Genomic DNA, 19,183 nt, shown 5'->3' with positions numbered 1-19,183 from the left:
TGTACCCCCTTTTCCACTCATCCCCAAGAGATTGCCCAATTCTACATCAACTAAGACCTTCAAGAGAGGACAGTTTTCTTTTTTTTTTTGAGATGGAGTCTCACTCTGTCACCCAGGCTGTAGTGCGGTGGCACAATCTTGGCTTACTGCAAGCTCTGCCTCCCGGGTTCATGCCATTCTCCTGCCTCAGCCTCCCAAGTATGGGACTGCAGGTGCCCACCACCACACCTGGCTAGTTTTTTGGTTTTTTGGTAGAGACGGTGTTTCATTGTGTTAGCCAGGATGGTCTCGATCTCCTGACCTCGTGATCTGCCCGCCTCGGCCTCCCAAAGCGTTGGGATTACAGGCATGAGCCACTGTGGCCGGCCTGAGAGGACAGTTTTCTAACCCTAGTGGCAAAGACTCCCTGTTGTAAGTGACCCCAATGGCTCTTCCCAACTGTTGTATAGATTTGGAGGCCAGCAAAGAGCTCTTCCAGTGGGTTAGAAGACCTCTTCTCTCCTGTCATGAAGAATCTGACCATCGTTTGTTCCCTCTCTCCAGAGAAATGGCACATATTGTGTTAAGCAAGGCAGCTACAGTCCTAAAGAATACATGTGCCTCAGATGTGCATAGCAGCTGGCTATGTGTTCATCCTCCCCTCACTTAAATAAAGTACTCCTCCTTGGACCTCTAGGCTGACAGTTCCAGGCAGCTCGGTAGTCCCATTAGTGGCCCTCAGTGTAGCTCAGGCCCCATAAGGTGCTCAGGCAGCACCTTAGGGAATGACGGCCCTCCTGTTTGGTTTAGAATGCTCATATTCTCATTTATTCAAGAATATTTTAGTTGCAAATGTATCTGTTAACTGGATGAATTGGGAACATAATGAAAATATGAACTGGATTTTTAAAATCTTTGTATCCAGAGCATCTAGTGTTTGCCTAAATTCCTTCAGAACACAGTCATAAACAGGAAGCCCTTGGGTCAAATTCAGTTTGTCTTGCACAGTGTTTTGTTTCTGAACTGTTTATTGAAGTGTATGTTACCAAAAAAAAAAAACCATATCATAATGGTACAACTCAATTAATTTTTACAAAATGACCCCAATCAAGAAATCCCAGCCTCACACTCCATTCTCATACATCCAGAATCCCTCCTCATACTCCTCAAGTCACAGTCTGAGTTCAGCACCATAGGTTATTTCCTGAACTTTATATAAATGGAATCATACTGTACATTCTCTTTTGCATCTGGCTTTTTTCATTCAGTGACATGCTTTTGAGATCCATTCGTGTCATTGTGATACACAGTAGTTCATTCTTGTCACTGTATAGTATTCTCATATATGAATAAGCCACTAATTGTTTATATATTCAACTAGATTAATTACCTTTTGGTGAGGTACTATGAACGTTCCTCAGTCTGGCATTTGGGGGTCATGTGTATGTATTTTTGTTAGGTGAAATTGCTGTATTTAAAAATAAGATTTCAACTTCTCTTTAAAAATTAGGCTTTCCCAGTCCGTGATTTCTGGTTTTGCATGGCAACTGTTGTCTCTGGGACATGTGTTTTTCTCTTCTATACTCACAGGATGTTGTCCATGTCACCCACCCAAGCCACTCCTCAGTCGAGTTGCCTGCATGGCCTTTCTGGGTGCAGTTTTGCCACCCATATCTAGAGAGATGGGAGGCAGTTCCTGTAAGATTGTGTTTCTAAAGATATGTTACAGCTACTTTTCCTTCTCCCCACCGTGAGACTTAAGCTAGTCTTCCTCTGATATTTTGCTTCGATCTTTGGTCAGAGGGCCTAGGGAAAGAAATAGGCCCTGGAATAAAATGCTGGGGTTAGGGGTAGTATATTTGGCTTATTCACTCTGTTCTGCAGATAATGTGGTAGAGGTGCAGGCCTCAGGCACAACCCTCCACCATCTTGGGGCTGTGGCATGGAAAGCTTTGCCTCACATTTGCCAGAGATGGTGCAGCAGGCACGAACATGCCATCTGGGAAGAAACTGGAGTTTATCTCCACCCTTTTCCAGGTTATCATTCCAAATGAAACAGTGTACCTCTTCTTCCCTCAAGTATTGTGAAGAGAAAAATCTTCCATTTTTGTTTCCTAAAGGGGTCCTATGGAGGGGACCTAGTTCTTTTCTCTATGCTTTTTTTATTGTTTTATTTTTGCCTCATTGAGCCTTGGTCTAAATATTGAAGAACTAGTTGCATTATAACAGTATATTTAGGAATCACAAGTAATTTACATTATGTTGCAAACACAAAGATAAATTACAAAACTGAAAAAGTAATATTCTCAGTACTGACAGTTTATGAATAAAAATATTGATTGCCATAAAAGGAACTTTAATGCAAATTTATTTTCCTTTGGCCTTATATATGCTAACCATTGTGAAAATAAAAATAAATTGCCTAATCTAAGCTCTCATATGATTTCTCACACCCTTTCCAGAACTTCTCCTGGTCTAGACATGGACAGCAGTGGTCAAAGTCCAAACACAAATAAGAACAGGGGAGGACCTTGGAAACTGTCTCGTGCAAATAAAAGATTGATTGATTGATAGAGTCTCACTCTGTCACCCATGCTGTAGTGCAGTGGTACAATCATACCTCAAACTCCTGGGCTAAAGCAGTCCTCCCACCTCGGCCCCCCAAAGTGCTGAGATTACAGGTGGGAACCACCTGCACACAGCCCAAATGAAAAGGTTTGATAGGTGAGGCAGGAGCTATAGGAGAAGCATGTGTCAGGAGTATATTGTGGGTCACACACACACCTGCCAAAAAGTAAGCAGTTTGAATTTTCTGATGTTCTTTTGCCAGTCTCTGGTGTCCTTCACATTCTAAATGAATTGGAATAGATTGTACAATGTTCTCTTATAGTAGTAGCTAAAAGAAAGGCCGTCCACCAATCCATTCATTCAACAAATAGTGTAAGTGCTATGGAGAGAAGCAGGATAGGGGTGGGGGTGTCAGGGGTGCCCTCCCTGTCAGGTGACAGTCACAAGACCTGAGGGCTGTGAGGGAGTTAGCCGTGCCATGCAAACACCCACTTTAAGAATATTCTAGGCCACTGAATCCTAGGATGTAAATATGCATAACATAGGGTTTTTTGTATAGTAGATGCTAAAAAAGCTTCTGTGAAGGGATAAATGATTAAGATTTCATGGGTTTTAATGTTCAAGTGTCCCTCATGGTGGACTAGGCACTTCGGTTTCTAATGAATTTATTTTATACTGGAGGTTGTGACCCAGGGGCAGTATTCAACATGCAGATTGTTGGGAGCATATAATATTTTTAAAAACCAGGACATTTGATATCGTAGTCCAAATTTACAATGTATTTGGAAAAATATGAGCTGGAAAAACTGACCCTGATGTCCTATGTAGCAAAAATTTGCTGAGCACGTAGGCCCTCCATGGTTCTCTGCTGCCCTGACCTCCTCTTACCCTCTCCTCACAGCAATTCCTGTTGCAGGGACTGGCTTCTGCTGTGTCATGTGGCTGAGCTCACTCTGTCATCCTACTTGAAGTTTCTAGTTATGAAAAATGAATTATAATAAATTGTCACTAAATGTTCATTCTGTTGAATTTATGAAAAATGAAGGACTTATACAATTTTGTTTATTATATTTTGCATGTGTCAATTTTTTTTTTTTTTTTTTTTTTGAGACGGAGTCTTGCTCTGTCACCCAGGCTGGAGGGCAGTGACACAATATCAGCTCACTGCAATCTCCGCCTCCTGGGTTTAAGCAATTCTCCTGCCTCAGCCTCCTGAGTAGCTGGGATTACAGGTGCAGGCCACCACGCCTAGCTAATTTTTGTATTTTTAGTAGAGATGGGGTTTTGCCATGTTGGCCAGGCTGGTCTCGAGCTCCTGACCTCAGGTGATCTGCTCGCCTCGGCCTCCCAAAGCGCTAGGATTACAGGTGTGCACCACCGCACCCAGCTGTGTCAAATATTTTTAATGAATGTCTGAAGTCAGTTCGCTTTGAGGAATCTATACAAGTAATGGTTTTGTTTTAAATAAATTTCTTACCTCTTTCCACTGAGCAGACCTGGGAGCAGTGAGCACATCTGGTTTCCAGATCTGTGTTTCTAAATATTGTTTCCCACTAAGGGAACCAGGACTCCTTGGAGAAATGGCCCATAACAGGTCTGGGCCAGAGAAGTAAAGGTGTCTGAAAAAGTTTTATTGTACCAAGAAGTGTGAAAGTTTGCAGAGTTTACCAAGGACTCAGAAAAGGAACATAGAAGCCACCATGAAGGGGCAGTTTGAGCATCTCAAAAAGAATAAAAACAGTGGATTATAACACATACAATACTAAATCCTTTTTTTAATAACAGAGAAAAGAGGGTTAAAAGGATCAGAGTTTTTCCTACAGAAGAATGTCAACTAATGAATGCAGAAGGAATAACAGAAAATCACCACAGTGAAACCTCCAATATAATAATTGATTTAAGGAAAGATAATCAAGGGAAGCTAAAACAATTAAGTCAGCATCGGCAACACAGTGAGATCCTGTCTCTACAAAAAATAAAATAGAACAGACATGGTGGCACACACCTATATATGGTGGCACACACCTATAGTCCCAGCTACTGGGGAGACTGAGGTGGGAGAATCACTTGAGGCTGGGAGGTGGAGGCTTCAGCAATCACACCACTGCACTCCAGCCTGGGTGACAAAGCCAGACCCTGTCTCAAAAAATAAATAAACATATAAAACCATTAAGTGAAAGTTTGCTCGATAGCAAGAAACTGTACTTTGAGTACCCATACAACCATTGTGTTTTTCACTTTCAGTACAGCATTCAGTAAATTACTTGAGCTAGTCAGCGCTTTGTTATAAAATCGGCTTTGTGTTAGATGATTTTGCCAACTGAAGAATAATATAGTATTCTGAGCACATGTATATAGCTTAAGCTGAGCTATGACATTAGATAAAGTTTAGGTGTATTAAATGCGTTTTGACCTATGATATTTTCAACTTACGGTGGGTTTATCAGGGTGTAACCCATCGTAAGTCAGAGAGCGTCTGTATTATTCATTGGTGAATATAAGTGAAGGGTATGTAGATGCTCATTGTGAACTTAAACTTTTCTGTGGCCTTGAAAATATTACCAAATAAAGGGGGAATAAATGCTAAATAATTGGAGCAGATAAGGCAGTTTGCCTTAAATTAACTTTAACTCTTTGATTTATCCTTCACTCTAGTGAAATATTTACCGCCAAATTTATTTTAAGTTAATTAAGATGGTACCTTAGACAGAGATTCTTAACTTGGGTATATGAATACTTAGAGAATTTGTGGAAAGACTTTATGAGTCTTTTGATACACGCCAAGTGTTTTTATATATGTATTTTTCTGCATAGAGGATCCATTATAGCTTTCACCATATTTTCAAAGGGGTCCATCCTTCAAATAGTTAAGAATTGCTGCCCTAGAATAGATTTACAGTTTATAATGTATTCTTTATTCCTAGTGTCATAATACTAGTTAAATTCACTTTCCAAATGATTCACATATAAATTTGATGTTTGTGAATGTAATTCCCAGTTTAGGCAAAACAATGAACCTTCAGCAGATTGCAACTTATAAAAAGATTTGCTTATATCAGTTGATAGTTTAATGTAAGTTTATTTGACCACAGAGATTCTGTTACTTAGAAACACACCAGGACATTTTAATAACATGATGTATTCCTTTTCTTTTCCAAACTAATACGTATTTAGTGTAATCACATGTTATTTTTAATACAGTCCTGCTTTCCCTTGCGTGGATTCACATTCTTCACATTTTATACAAAGGAAAAAATATGCTAGACTAAGTTTTGATTTTATCCATTTTCATATAGAAAAGGGAACATAACTTCACAGAAGAAATGGTCATGCCTTTATGATTTAGTTGTATCACCACTAAAGTTTACTTACTGAGTTTAGAACATTTATTCCTTTGCAAATAACAGTATGTGACAGACTGAGTTCCAGCCAGGCTTACAGTCTCGAATGCTCGTGTTCACCTTGTGATAAAAGACATGTCATAAGCTGAAGCCTTATTGAAGACATGTAGAATCAAACATGGACTAATTCAGGATTACACAGTTTGCAGTAGATTTTCCTCTGAAAACCTTTTACAAATGCCTCTGATTCTGTTGGATTGGTTTCAATTGGGCTGATGGTCATAGGGCCAGAAATGAATAGGAAAGGAACAAACTTGGTAGGGAAGCTTCTGCCCAAAGTTTGCTACATGGGCTACAGATGGAAAGGCCTGGGTTTGCCAGTGCAGACTGTCTTGCTATACCGTTTGTGACTCATTCAGCAGTTATTTCTAAGGGAAGAATTCATTTATAGGACAGGCTCATTGATCAGATACTTCTCTAGTTTGGCTGACTGTTTTAAGTACAATTTTCCCCCTTTTTAGGTATTATAAGTAATCACAGTGAATCACACAGATCAAACTTAATTTTCTTTCCTATGGTCAGGATTTTTTTTTTTTTTAATCTTATGATGAGATGTCATTTACACTCTTTGAGTTCCAGTTTCCTCACCTTCTTGGCTCCCTCAGCCTGGAGATCCTGCTCAGATGTTCGTGTATACCATGGTTCACTCTGTTCCGAGCCATGGACGTGATCATACAGTAACACAGTAGAAAGGCAGTCAAACTCAGGTTTTGTTGTTAATTTCCCACCTACTCCTCAGGAGAGCCACACTGTTGCCAAGGCTGCAGGGTCCCTGCTGGACCCCCACTGGCCCACAGAGTCCAAGGGGTTTACTTCTGGCCGTTTACAGAGCATGTGTGCAGAGCCCTGTCTTAGTGTACTAGACCCACTCCTTTTTCCACTATATTTAATACCAATCTAAGAAATCAGTTATTTTAAATAATTAATATTCACCATACTCAGAGGCCTGGAAGCCTTGAGCAAGTTAAGTAACTTCCTGCTCACCAGTTTCCTGTAGTCTGTCCCTGGAAACATTGACACTCACCTTTATTGTGTCTACCCTGTGCCCAGCACCTCCACAGGATATCAACTTGTTTAGTCTTCCCATCAGCCCTGGGAGGCAGATGTTGTTTCCTGATTTTGTGCACAAAGAAACTAGAACTCTAAGTAACTTGGCCAGGTCCATGGCTAGTACTGATTCTAGTTCAGAGCCAAGATACTCATTATTGTTTTTTTAACTACAAGAGATGAATTTCCACGTTTCACAGACTTTGGGGGCTTAAGGTCTGTAATGGTCATTTGGTGTTAAGTTAGAGCTGGGCAGAAACTTCTTTTCATGGGTACTTTTAATATTTTTGAATGTTAAGTCTATCAAGGATCTGAATTTACGTTCAATCATGGATAGATAAATAGTTCAGTCATCTGTCAGTCTGTAAATGTTTCTGCCATGAGGACATTTTCTATCCTTTTTCTAAATAAGGGAAAGAGGTGGAATCAATATCATAAAGGGTTTTACTTCACCCTTTGAAGTTTCACTTCAACAGCAGAATTTGAGTATTTCATTCTTTTAAGTCAGCATCTTAGGAACATAGTAATTTATGGTATGTTTAAATGATGGCTTTGGAAGGCATAGTCAGTGTTGCTATTATGAAGAGCAATCAGATTGATTACTAAGTATTACCAGTTGTCAAAGTATAACTTAATTGTTTAAAAAATATACTTAGCTTTTTGAGGTCCTTGTCAGAAATGTTAATAACATAAATGATTCCCTTTTACTTTTGTAACCCTGTATAAATCTTTTTCTGCTCAGTTTCTATGTTTTTCTGTGAAAATCCTTAAATTTTGCAGGTTCCTTTCTTTTTTATTTAGGAGTAATGTCAACTTTGGATAATATCAACTCTTTGGATAATATAACTCATAAGCTGAACCAGTTTTGACTGGGAGATAAAGGAGATGGAACTCTTTATTCAAGAGACATTTTAGCACCTACTTTGCACAAAATTCAGGGGTTTAAGAAATGAGTTGTCTCTGTTCTGTTAAGTTTTACAGTCTTTTTGGAGAAACAAGTTATACCCCTCAACCCAGCTACTGTACAACACCCATATACACAAAAAAAGTAATCAATACCTAACTAATAATTCCAGATAATCATTATGTAGGACCTAACTAATAACACTAAAGAGATAATCACTACAGACCTACCTAATAATACCAGATCTGTCCTGGGTAGTGGCACAGGCACTGAATAGTGGGGGTTTTGTGGGGCTGGGGGCCCTGAGGAGCTAGGCTTTTAGGTGCAGTTCATCCTGTGCTTGGAAGCTGGCTCTGTAAGGTGAAAGGCTCAAGTCAGATGGAGACTGCAGTGAACTTGACTTCTGTGTCCCTCCCTTGAAGTTGAGGGTCAGCGCCCATCAGAGATTGGCTCAACTGCCTTTCTCTTGTAGGTCCCTTCAGGTATACATCCTTGCCTGTGCATTCAGCTTTGACCCCATACCTTCCCGTCTTTACTGTCCTCTCCTTGTCTTGCCTGACCCCCATGTTGACACCCCAAGTTCAGCATTCTCTCACAGATGGCCCCGGCTCTCAACTTCTTAGCAGCATTATGAGAATCAGAGCAGTTTCTTCTTTGGTCCCTTCTTTTCTGTGTGCCCCTTATCTGACAAGATAACTGTTCACTGAATTCCTTTTGGTGTCTCTCGTATCTGTGCTGTGAAGGCTCTCACTCTTTTTCTAGATTTTTGCAATGGGTAATTCTTTTTCCTTTCTTAAACTACTGCTTTCATGGAACACTTCTTGCTTCTGCATTTTTCAGTGGTACGCTGCATTTCTCATCTCCTTGAATCTGGTCTAATTCCTGGCCTGAGGAGCCCTCGTCTTGCCTCTCCTTTCCTGCCATAGTGAGGCTAGACTTCTGACCAATGAGCCCAGACGTGAGTCCCTCCATCTGCTTCCCTCACTGATTCACATTCCTGTTTCAAGGTCCATTGATCTTTCTCCTCTGAACTACGTGTATGTGTTGTATGGTTTAGTGTTAATCATATCCTGTATTATATCACAGTCATCTTCTGTTACTCCCCACCTAAATTAGTCAAATTAGAGAAACCATTTTTGCCTGAAGCACTGTGCTTAACACAAATATGCTGCCAAAAATTTGGGGTTTTATCCTTTAGCTATATACCTGTAATTTGTGGCTTAAATTTTCATATACTTATGCCGAATCTGAAATAATCTTAAAACAAACATTGTCATAATTTGTTAACATTTCCAAGTCAATTTAAAGATTTATACTACATATTATTAAACAGTTACTGGAATAATTATGTGTGAGTGGGAATAATCGTCTTGATGACCTCTGGAGGTGTCCATGACAACTAGAGGACACTGCTTATTTCAACTGTACAACATTGTGGGTAGTTTTTTTGTGTTTTAACGCAAGCAGTCATCTTAAGGAGTAATTAACTTTGACTTAATGAGAATGGCTTCTAAGGAGATGTACGTGGAGCCATTTGATGATGCCATTTGAAGGAGAGGTGGTTTTAAGTATCTTTCTCCCCTCGTTGGCAACACCTGCCATACCACATGCCCTATACCCTCCGGTTGAGCATCAGCCGCCCAGGTTCGGATGTTTTATTAGGCAGCCTGCCACTCTTGGGTCCCCTAGACTTTCCATCCAAATTCTAAGGGAGAGACAGCTTGGTTCAGCAGGAGGAGCACCAGCTTCAGAGTCAGAAGATGCAGGGGAACTCCAGACTCAGCCACATATTCCCTGTTCTCATGTGCCACCTGCCCTCGCTGAGCCCCAGCGTCATCACCTGCCCTGCAAGGAGGTTGGTGAGCTTGCAGCACTGTGCTCGTTTCTACAGAAGCTTATCGACTAGCCATTTAAGGCGGTCAGGGGCCCAGCAGTCTGCTCAGGGCTAATCTCACCCCACTGCACTGGTGCTCAGAAGGAAAAACAGGCAGTCTCTTCCTAAGGCCAAGCCTCTTCAGCCTGGATGCTCCAGGAATGTAGGTGGAGCTGGAGAAAGGGAAGAGAAGGCTGCATGTTCTTGATGGATTTTAAAACCTAGTGTTTCATTTAGATAGTACCTAGTTTGTTGATTGTAAGAAGAAAAGGGGGATGGGAGTGAACACTTTCTGATGAGAGCAAAGCTGCTTTGTTTGAAGAAAGAGGTCTGTTCACTTCCTTATCAGTGACATGAAACCCCTAATGAACCCTGTCTGAAAACCACTGATCTGTCCCAAACATGTTATTTTATAATTGAATCAAATGAATCCCAAAGAAGTAAAATGACTGCATAATTATTGAAGAACAAGATGGGCTCCCGTCTCTTGGTTCCTGGTGTAGTTATTTCCTTATACCAGGCTCTGTATGTCTTTCACTAAATAATTTCTTTAGTGTTGCTTATAATATTCTTATTGATAATAAGCCATATCTCAAAATTATACTGTTCCTTGTATATATATGCAAAGACAAGACACACCATTAATATTTTTAGATCATGGCTAGACCAGGACTTCTTTAGTGTATATGTGTGTTAGTAATTATAGTGTAATTTTTGAAGCCAAACAGAACATCTGTTTTTTAGTACATTATATTGTGAAGAGTGTTTGCTATAAGGACATTTATCACTTTTTTATGGAATTAAAACTTCCCATCTAGAACATCATGAAATTTCAGGGCTGAACAAGTTCCATGCTAGCCATATTTTAAAAATTATAAAATCAGTAGAAATAAGTACAACTTCCACTTAAGAAAAAAGCTTCAATCAGTCATTCTGATTTTCATTTTTTTTTTGGGGGATTCTGCAGCCAGAGCAGAGTTGAGAAGAGACATGCACAGCAAGCCCACAGTGTGTCTTCTCCACAGGCACGGATCTGGATCTGCTGTTAATCTAGGCCATTGAGGGTGGCCGTAGTCTCCTGGCAGCCCTCAGGCCCCAGTGTGCTCATCACATTGTCAACCATTTTTCTGACTGCACAGCACTTGCCTGCTTACTTGTCTGTTTGATTTCCTGCTTATTGCCTCTACCAGAGAGGAAAGGCCACATCTGATCTGTTTGTCACTGTCTCTAGAACAGCATCTGAAACACAGCTGAATAAAGTCAGAGTAAGAAATGAATGAATGAATCGTTTAGTATCTGTCTCTGTGTCATCCCAAGATGCTAGTTCTGCTGACTCACCTTATTCAGTTTGAGCCCCCTTTAATACTAATTTTGTTTACAGCTTAGATTGCCTTAAACCATTTATGTCAATGTGTTTGTATTCATACATCAATAAGTATTGCACAAGGGTTGTTAAATGGATGTGTAACCTTATCTTCTTGTTTTTACCTGTCTCTTAAAGTCAACCTGGCCAATTTAAAATTAGTAATGCTCCTTCATTCCTAAACTGATTACAAAGCTCAACTTTTGTTCCATAAAATTCTATTTTTCTTCCTAACAACCTGCTATAAGTCTTTGACTCTTGAGTCTAACAGTTATCTTCATATTATTATTGTTGTTCATGTTATAATCTCTGAATCCTACCTATTAAGAAAGCAGGCTTAGAAGTAACATTATGGAATAAGTCTTGCCTGGTGCAGTGACTTATCCCTATAATCCCAGCACTTTGGGAGGCCAAGGCGGTCTTATCACAAGGTCAAGAGATTGAGACCATCCTGGCCAACATGGTGAAACCCCATGTCTACTAAAAATACAAACATTAGCTGGGAGTGGTGACGCATGCCTATAGTCCCAGCTACTCAGGAGGCTGAAGCAGGAGAATCGCTAGAACCCAGGAGGCAGAGGTTGCAGTGAGCTGAGATTGCACCACTGCACTCCAGCCTGGCGACAGAGCGACACTCCGTCTAAAAAAATAATAATAATAACATTATGGAATAAGTCAAACTTTTCACACTCATGAAACTGAAAGTCACCCATGAAATTGTCAATTGTGGTTGGCTATGCTGGTTCCTCTCAGTTTTATATGAGATAATAACTGCATTCATCATCCACACCATACTTTCCAAAATGCTTTACATTCTTTTCTGGTTCTTATAATAGCTTTGTGAAGTGGGGATGGAAGGTTCCTAGAGTGGTGAAAGAACTATTAAATGATTAAATAACTAAAGCTTAAAAAATGAGAGAAACCTATGCAATGAGGCCAACACTGGCACTTAAGTTCCTAGCCAAGACATAAAACTGAGAGTAACAAAAGAAGTCAACATAGTTTCTATATATGTCTTATAAATTACTTTAGCAATACAAAGATAAAAGATCATTATGTTAGAAAATTTTAATATATGATTTTGGTAGGGCCAATACATAGTAAAGACATAGCTTTATTTCAATTGAACTAAATAAAATGATGTATTTCAGTAAATTCAGGCAAAGGAGACAGATGCTATGACCAGTGGTGCAAAATTTTTCAAAAATTTATACATTAGATTTACCTTTACAAGGTTATAGTCAAGAATAATTAATTTGTATTTTAAGCAAACTCTACTGCTTTTCAAAAAATATCTTAATCTTGAGTGAAGAATAGTGAAGGTAATCTTAATATGCTGTTTAACTTTAAAAAATAATTTTAGAATTATAGAAAAGTTTCAAAAAGAGTATAGAATTTATGCACACCCTTCTGCGAGCTTTCCTTAATGTTAACAATGTACATAACCATAATATGATTTTCAAAACCAGGAAATTAACATTACAGTAGTGTTTTAATTTTACACATGTAATTAATGGAAGAAATGAAAGCTACCCCAATATTCAGTTATATTTATACCAGCAATTATAGCACAGGGCCTTACAAGAAATTAACAAATTATTGTTTTAACAGAATAATAAACAACACTTATTCATAAATTCTGCCTGCTTTTTTTGTTGTCATTATGCTTCTTAATCTTGAACCAAAAGATACATAATTTTTAAAGGGACTTACAGAGTTCTCAGCTAACACCAGTACTCAAGTTGATTATAAAGGCTGTGTTTATTTTGTTCCAGACTCCTGGTCTAGCTCAGTATGCATAATATCCTATTCTAGTGAGATGGCCTCTTTCTAGAGGTGGGAAACTGAGAGATTTTACCTTTACTATTAATAAAACTCCTAGAGACTATACCTTTTAGGTGTATTTTGGTTGTTCATCTGTGTGTTAGTGAATCAGGTTGACTAGCATATAATGATACTGAGTATAACAGGAGGATTATGTCTCTCTTATTAATGACAAATGCAGCTACTACAAATACATGAGTAAAATTTATAAACAGCAAAGGAAAACTTGGAATTACTTGATGTTTTGTGGTTTAAGAACGATACTTGAATATGATCTTATGCATGAAAATGTGTAAGATGGTATTTCTCTAATTTTAATATAATTGTTTTCAAGATGAAGATGTTCCAGATTTGAGTCATCATCCTCTTCAGCATTGCAGATTTCTTCTGGAAGAATGTTCCTAAGGAAAAATAGACATGCAAGTCACACATGGTCCAAGTAATAGTCTGCCTTTAGGAGTTAAGTTTAACATTTGTTAAAAAAATTTTGTTCTTAAAATAAAGTTGGATCCTTATAGACCAGAATAAATTCCAACTACATCAAAGATTCAAATGTGAAAGATGAAGCCATAGAAGCACTAGAACAGACTGTGGTCACACCCTCTGACTCGGGAGATTCTTTCTATATGTGATTTGAAAACCAGAAGCACTGAATGAAAAGATTTAAAATTTACTGCAGGTTTTAAAAAGAAAGTGCAAAGTTAAACAACATGACAAAGAAGGAGAAAGTAACTTATATCGCAGATACAAAGGCTTCCTAAGAATCTAGGAGGAAAATGGAAAATGCTCAGTTTCATTCAGAAGAAAAATGTAAATTGAAACTTTACTGGCATACCACTTTTTATTTATAAGGTTTGCAAAACAAAAAAAAAAAAATCCAAAAGCTCATTAACATATTCTAATAGTGAGCCTGGACCGATCAAATACCACTGAAGAGAATGCAAAATGGTGCGCCCCCTCTGGAGAGGAATTTGGTGGTATCTAGCAAAATTACATATGCACTTTACCCTTTGCACTCTACATTCCCACTCCTAGGATTTTTATCCCAAAGTTAAACTGGAAAAAAACAAAATGACATTTATACAAACTTATCTTTTGTGGCATTATTTTTAGTAGTAAGAGTGGAAACACATGTCTATCAATACGGAACTGATTGAATAAAATATAGTATATCCGCATAATATTCAGTTGTGAAAAGGAATGAAGAAATTCTCTACATACTGATGGGGAGTGATATACTGATACTTTTAAAAAGTAAAGGGTAGGCTGGGTGCAGTGGCTCACACCTGTCATCCCAGCACTTTCGGAGGCCAAGGCAGATGGATCACCTGAGGTCAGGAGTTCAAGACCAGCCTGACCAACATGGAGAAACCCATCTCTACTGAAAATACAAAATTAGCCGGGCATGGTGGCATATCCTTGTAATCCCAGCTACTTGGGAGGCTGAGGCAAAAGAATCGCTTGAACCTGGGAGGTGGAGGTTGCAGTGAGCTGAGATCACGCCGCTGCACTTCTGCCTGGGCAACAAGAGCAAAACTCTGTCTCAAAAAAAAAAAGAAAGAAAAAAGAAAAAAAGGGTAGAAAAAATACACATACCCCATAAGGTTTGGTTTTTTTGACCCCTCCAAATCTCATGTTGAAATTTGATCCCCAGTGTTGGAGGTGGTGCTTAATGGGAGGTGTTTGGGTCATGGGGAGCAGGTCACTCATGAATAGATTAATATCCTCTCTAGGATCAGGGGAGTGAGTAAGTTCTTGTTCTATTAATTCCCATAAGAGTTGGTTGTTTAAAAAAAAAAAAAAAAAAGTCTGGCACCTCCCCATTCTTTTTTGCCTCCTCTCTTGCTATGTAATCTCTACACACTCCATCTTCCCTTCCACCATGAGTGGAAGCAGCCTGAAAGCCCTCACCAGATGCAGATGCCAGTGCCGTGCTACTTGCACAGCCTGAAGAACCATGAGCCAAATAAACCTTTTCTCTTTATAAATTACCCAGCCTTGGGCATTACTTTATAGCATCAGAATTGGACTAAGACATATATAGAGAGAAAACTGCCCTTTTGTGTAATAATTTGTATAATAATTATGGATGGGGAAATATGTATATGTATGTAGGCTTTTGTTTGCAAAAATAAATACTGGAAGGATAAACTAGAAATTTAAAAATTTAACCTATGGGAAGGATCATATAGTGTATAAAAGACAATCATAGACGTTAGGTGAGGGATAGCATTAGGAGATACACCTAATGTTAAATGACGAGTTAATGGGTACAGCACACCAACATGGCACATGTATATATATGTAACAAACCTGCACATTGTACACATGTACCCTAAAACTTATAGTAAAAAGAAAATATGTATATATAAAAAAAAGACAATCATAGAAGTAAGACTTCTCTTAATTCAACTTCTTACACAGTTTTGACTTTGGAATTATAAATATTTAACACAGTCAAAAATAATATTCAAAAAGAAAAAAGCAATTTCTAAAAACCAAAAATAAACTAAATAACATGTCTGAATATTAAGTTGTTGACATATTACAGAGGAAATATATCAGCTGTACTTCTTTAGTGGAACTTATCCTAAAGACAGATAGAGCTACCAAAAAATAATAAACTTAAAGTTTTTATTGTTAGCAGTAATAATGATGTCATTTTGAAACAATTGTTTACATATTGTAAGATCATCCAAGTTAATATTGTTGGGAACCTAGATTTTCAGTGTAAGAGAAACAAGTTTTAATAAAAGGAATTAATATTCAATTATGTTAAATTTGATTTGGGAATGTCAGTCTGAACTTACTTTCTTTTCAAAATACGGAATTTCCTGGCAGTCCACTGAAAGGCCTCAAAACAATAGCAACACAATTGAAAGGACCACGTCTCGTTCCCACTTGGGGCTTCTCAATACTGTTCCCCAAAGAAAGAAGCCAGGCTCTTTGGAGGAAGGTCTGCAGTAGGGAATGCAGAAAGTAAGCCTGAGGCCCACGTGTGCCCAAAAGCAAGTGCGCAGACACAAGAGCCAGTTTGAATGGCGACCATTGTCCAGATGACTGCAATTGATTGAAACATAACTGCTTACATGAAAGCCTAAGTATATATTGATTCACCAGAAAAAGAGAGAACCCTAAAACAAAATAAAGCAAAAACATTCAGGCTCCAACTTCTTACTCCCACTGGTGGTTTAAAGGAAAGAACTGAGCTTTTTTCTTGCCTTTCAAAGTGACAAAACCGCCCTAGTTGATGAGCAAAAAATTTTTTACAGAGGAATTCCAGCTAATAAGCATGAGAAGCATGGCAAAAATAGAAATTCATCATTTTGTTACCCCTAATGAAATAAGAATTCAAACAACATTCATCTGTGAGTGAAACCATTGGTTCAATGATGAAGGAGTAAGTTTGTCTTAGGAGATACCAGGCTGTGACCACCTCAATCCAGTGATCAATTTTAGAATCACAAAAGGTGGGACAAACATTAGACGCCTTCTGATGCAATGCAGTATGAAGCATATGGCACAACCTGTGAAGTATTTTTGCCAAAAAATTTTGAAACTGAATTTTACAAAGCCTTCCCAAACCCCCATCTATTCCTCCAGTACCTTTAAAAACACGAACTTTTCTGTGTTTTTGTTTTGTCTTTGTAGGCATTTAGTTTATTTGGACTTTTAGAGAAGGGGAAAGACTAAGAGGCATAATTCTCAGGGACAGAACAACAAGGTTATTGTCTCCCTCACTGCCAATGATAAAGACCTTACTAACAAAATATTCTGGATTAATTCTCAAGACACTCATGCCATCTAGGCAGGAGTGATGATTCGGTATATAAGCTGAACACATGCAGAAAAATGTGTTCCCAAAAGTAGGGAAAGTGAGTCTCAATAAATGTATTCAGAAATCTGACTTCGGAAAAATCTAGATAGAAGCAGTTTTAATTTTAGCATATATTTAGGTTTTATGCTCTATGGATTAGTTTTATTTATTTACACATGGAGGTGGGAGTAGTAACATAATCTATTGCTCTGAAGACTCATTTGAACCTGTCTCTAAAGTTCTAAGTGTTATATATAATAATCTGGTTTTTTTTTTTTTTTTTTTTTGAGATGGAGTCTCACTCTGTCACCCAGGCTGGAGTGCAGCAGTGGCACCATCCCGGCTCACTGCAACCTCTGCCTCCCAGGTTCAAACAATTCTCCCACCTCAGCCTCCAGAGTAGCTGGCATTACAGACACGCACCACCACGCCCTGCTAATTTTTGTATTTTTTAGTAGAAACGAAGTTTCACCATGTTGGCCAGGCTGGCCTCAAACTCTTGAACTCAGGTGATCCGCCCGCCTTGGCGTCCCAAAGTGCTGGAATTACAGGTGTGAGCCACTGCACCTGGCCAAAAGATGTTTTAACTATGGAAATTTATAAACATGTGCAAAAGTAGGAAAAACTTATAATGAATCCTCACATACCTGTCATCCACCTTTAGTAATTACTAACATTTGCCAATCTTGTTTAATCCAACCCCTTAGCACCATTTTTTTTTTCCCTTAACGTAAATCCCAGAGATCATGTCATGGTTGTTTTATCATATATTTTGCCAACCAAAATTTAAACAGATACTTGCAAAAGCCAAAATTTACCGTATCTTGTTGTTGTTCAGCCTCAGAAAATGTAGTGCTTTCATTTCTTGTATCCCAGGTGGTATAGATTTTAAGTCATTGTGATCCAGAAATAATTCTCTCAGGGAATGATATGCCCCATAGAAGGAGACACGGTCCATGCCATCATCAGCAAGTTTGTTAAATGACAGGTACAAGTATTCCAGGCCTGGTTCCATGTGGCCAAACACATAGCCAGGGATCCGTTCAATCTGGTTCCCAAGGAGTACGAGGTGCAGCAAGGACTTGGGTAGATAGGAGGGGACGTGATAGAGCTTGTTGTAGGAGAGATCAATGGATTCTAGATTTCTGCAGCAAAGAAAAAAGTAAACAGGGTAGGGACATCAGGATGGTGATCATCAGCTCTAAATTTTGATAAGGCCAGTGTTGATGCTGGTCCATTTTCCTATAAGCACCCAGTTTGTAGTGATGATTCCAGATAGGAAGTTTTCCAGGTAAAGCCAGCCCTAGTCTCTTGCACCAAGGTGCATGTCCTTACCAGTGTGCCATACTGCCTCCCAGCTATGTGAGTCCATGCGAGAGGAGCATCAAAGACTAGGACGGAAAAAGTCATATCCCTAGAGGCAATACTGAGGCCCAAAGACTAAAATATCTGTACGGTTGATGTGTTGAATCCAAAATGAAATCCCGTGAATCCCAACATACATCTAAATGCCTATCTGTAAAGTTGTCTCTGGTTCCAGCAAGGAAGTTTGGTTTGTTTGGCTTGTTTTGGTTCCCCTTCCCCTACATTTTCATTCCACATTTGATTTGATGACCTGGCACACCTGGGACTTGAAGCGAGCCTGAGGGATCTAGAAAATGCTGTTAATCATCTAGAAGATCTGGGAAACGTGGTGAACTCACTGGCTTGTTTCAGGAACCCCACCTGAGTCTCCTAAGGCTTCTGCCCCACACCCTCTTTTCACCTGATGAAGACTTCTCTGCCCACAGTGGGCTCAGTGCCACATGCTGCTGAGCCCAATTGGCCTCTCCATCCTGCTTCTGAATGACACGTGTCCCAGGCTGTGCTACTTAGGCACATAGTTCCAGGACACGCAATCCCAGATCCCAGTTGTCTGCTGGATTTGCTGCAGGGCTTGCTTCTGACTCCCTCCCCCTTCACTGAAAGCTACGGCCAGAGGCTGCTGATTCTTGTCCAGGAAGACAGTCTACTTTTGGCCTGCACTGTTAGGCCAAGCATTCTTCAGTCTATTTTGTAAGAGCTGAGGTGAAGAAATAGTTTGGAGAAAAGAAGGCTGTGTAGTGTAGGAGAACAGGCCTGGGCTCTGGAGCCTGGTGCTTCCACCTAATGATTATGAGGAGAAGGAGTATGGCAGATTTCTTTCTCACTGTGTACAGGGGAATAATCCTTCATTCAAACCTCCTGACAACCTGTGAGGTAGACAGAGCTAGAGTGGCATTTGACCATTAGTGGGCAGACCTCGAAATCAGACAGCTGGGGCTCAGTTCTTGCTAGCTCAGCACTTGGCATATGATATGGTGTCCAGTATGCAGTATGGTGACAACAACAGTAGTTACTGCAGTAATCCTAACACCAGTCATGCAAT

At 39.3% G+C, this 19,183-nt stretch overlaps 2 protein-coding genes across 11 annotated transcripts in view; one reads left to right on the top strand and one right to left on the bottom strand.

Annotated features, from left to right (window-relative positions):
- The window catches only part of CENPP (centromere protein P), a 286,353-nt gene that overhangs the window by 154,467 nt on the left and 112,703 nt on the right, over nt 1–19,183 (top strand). The gene's annotated exons all lie outside the window — the stretch shown is intronic.
- The window catches only part of ECM2 (extracellular matrix protein 2), a 66,252-nt gene continuing 57,886 nt past the window's right edge, over nt 10,818–19,183 (bottom strand). For 7 of the 9 annotated variants that reach the window (XM_054502634.2, XM_063650255.1, XM_054502633.2 and 4 more), the window contains 2 exons: nt 17,595–17,921; nt 12,189–13,360 (listed from right to left, as the gene is read on the bottom strand). In XM_054502634.2, the coding sequence (XP_054358609.1) occupies nt 13,192–13,360; nt 17,595–17,921 (496 nt within the window). In that variant the 3' untranslated portion in view covers nt 12,189–13,191. Of the gene's footprint in view, nt 11,023–12,188; nt 13,361–15,769; nt 15,918–17,594; nt 17,922–19,183 lie in introns of those variants that run through there. The other 2 variants (XM_054502637.2, XM_063650257.1) reach the window with 2 other exon arrangements.

Source organism: Pongo pygmaeus, chromosome 13 (genome assembly GCF_028885625.2).
Source record: "Pongo pygmaeus isolate AG05252 chromosome 13, NHGRI_mPonPyg2-v2.0_pri, whole genome shotgun sequence".
NCBI classification, from domain to species: domain Eukaryota; kingdom Metazoa; phylum Chordata; class Mammalia; order Primates; family Hominidae; genus Pongo; species Pongo pygmaeus.
This window is presented reverse-complemented; position numbering and strand designations above follow the sequence as displayed.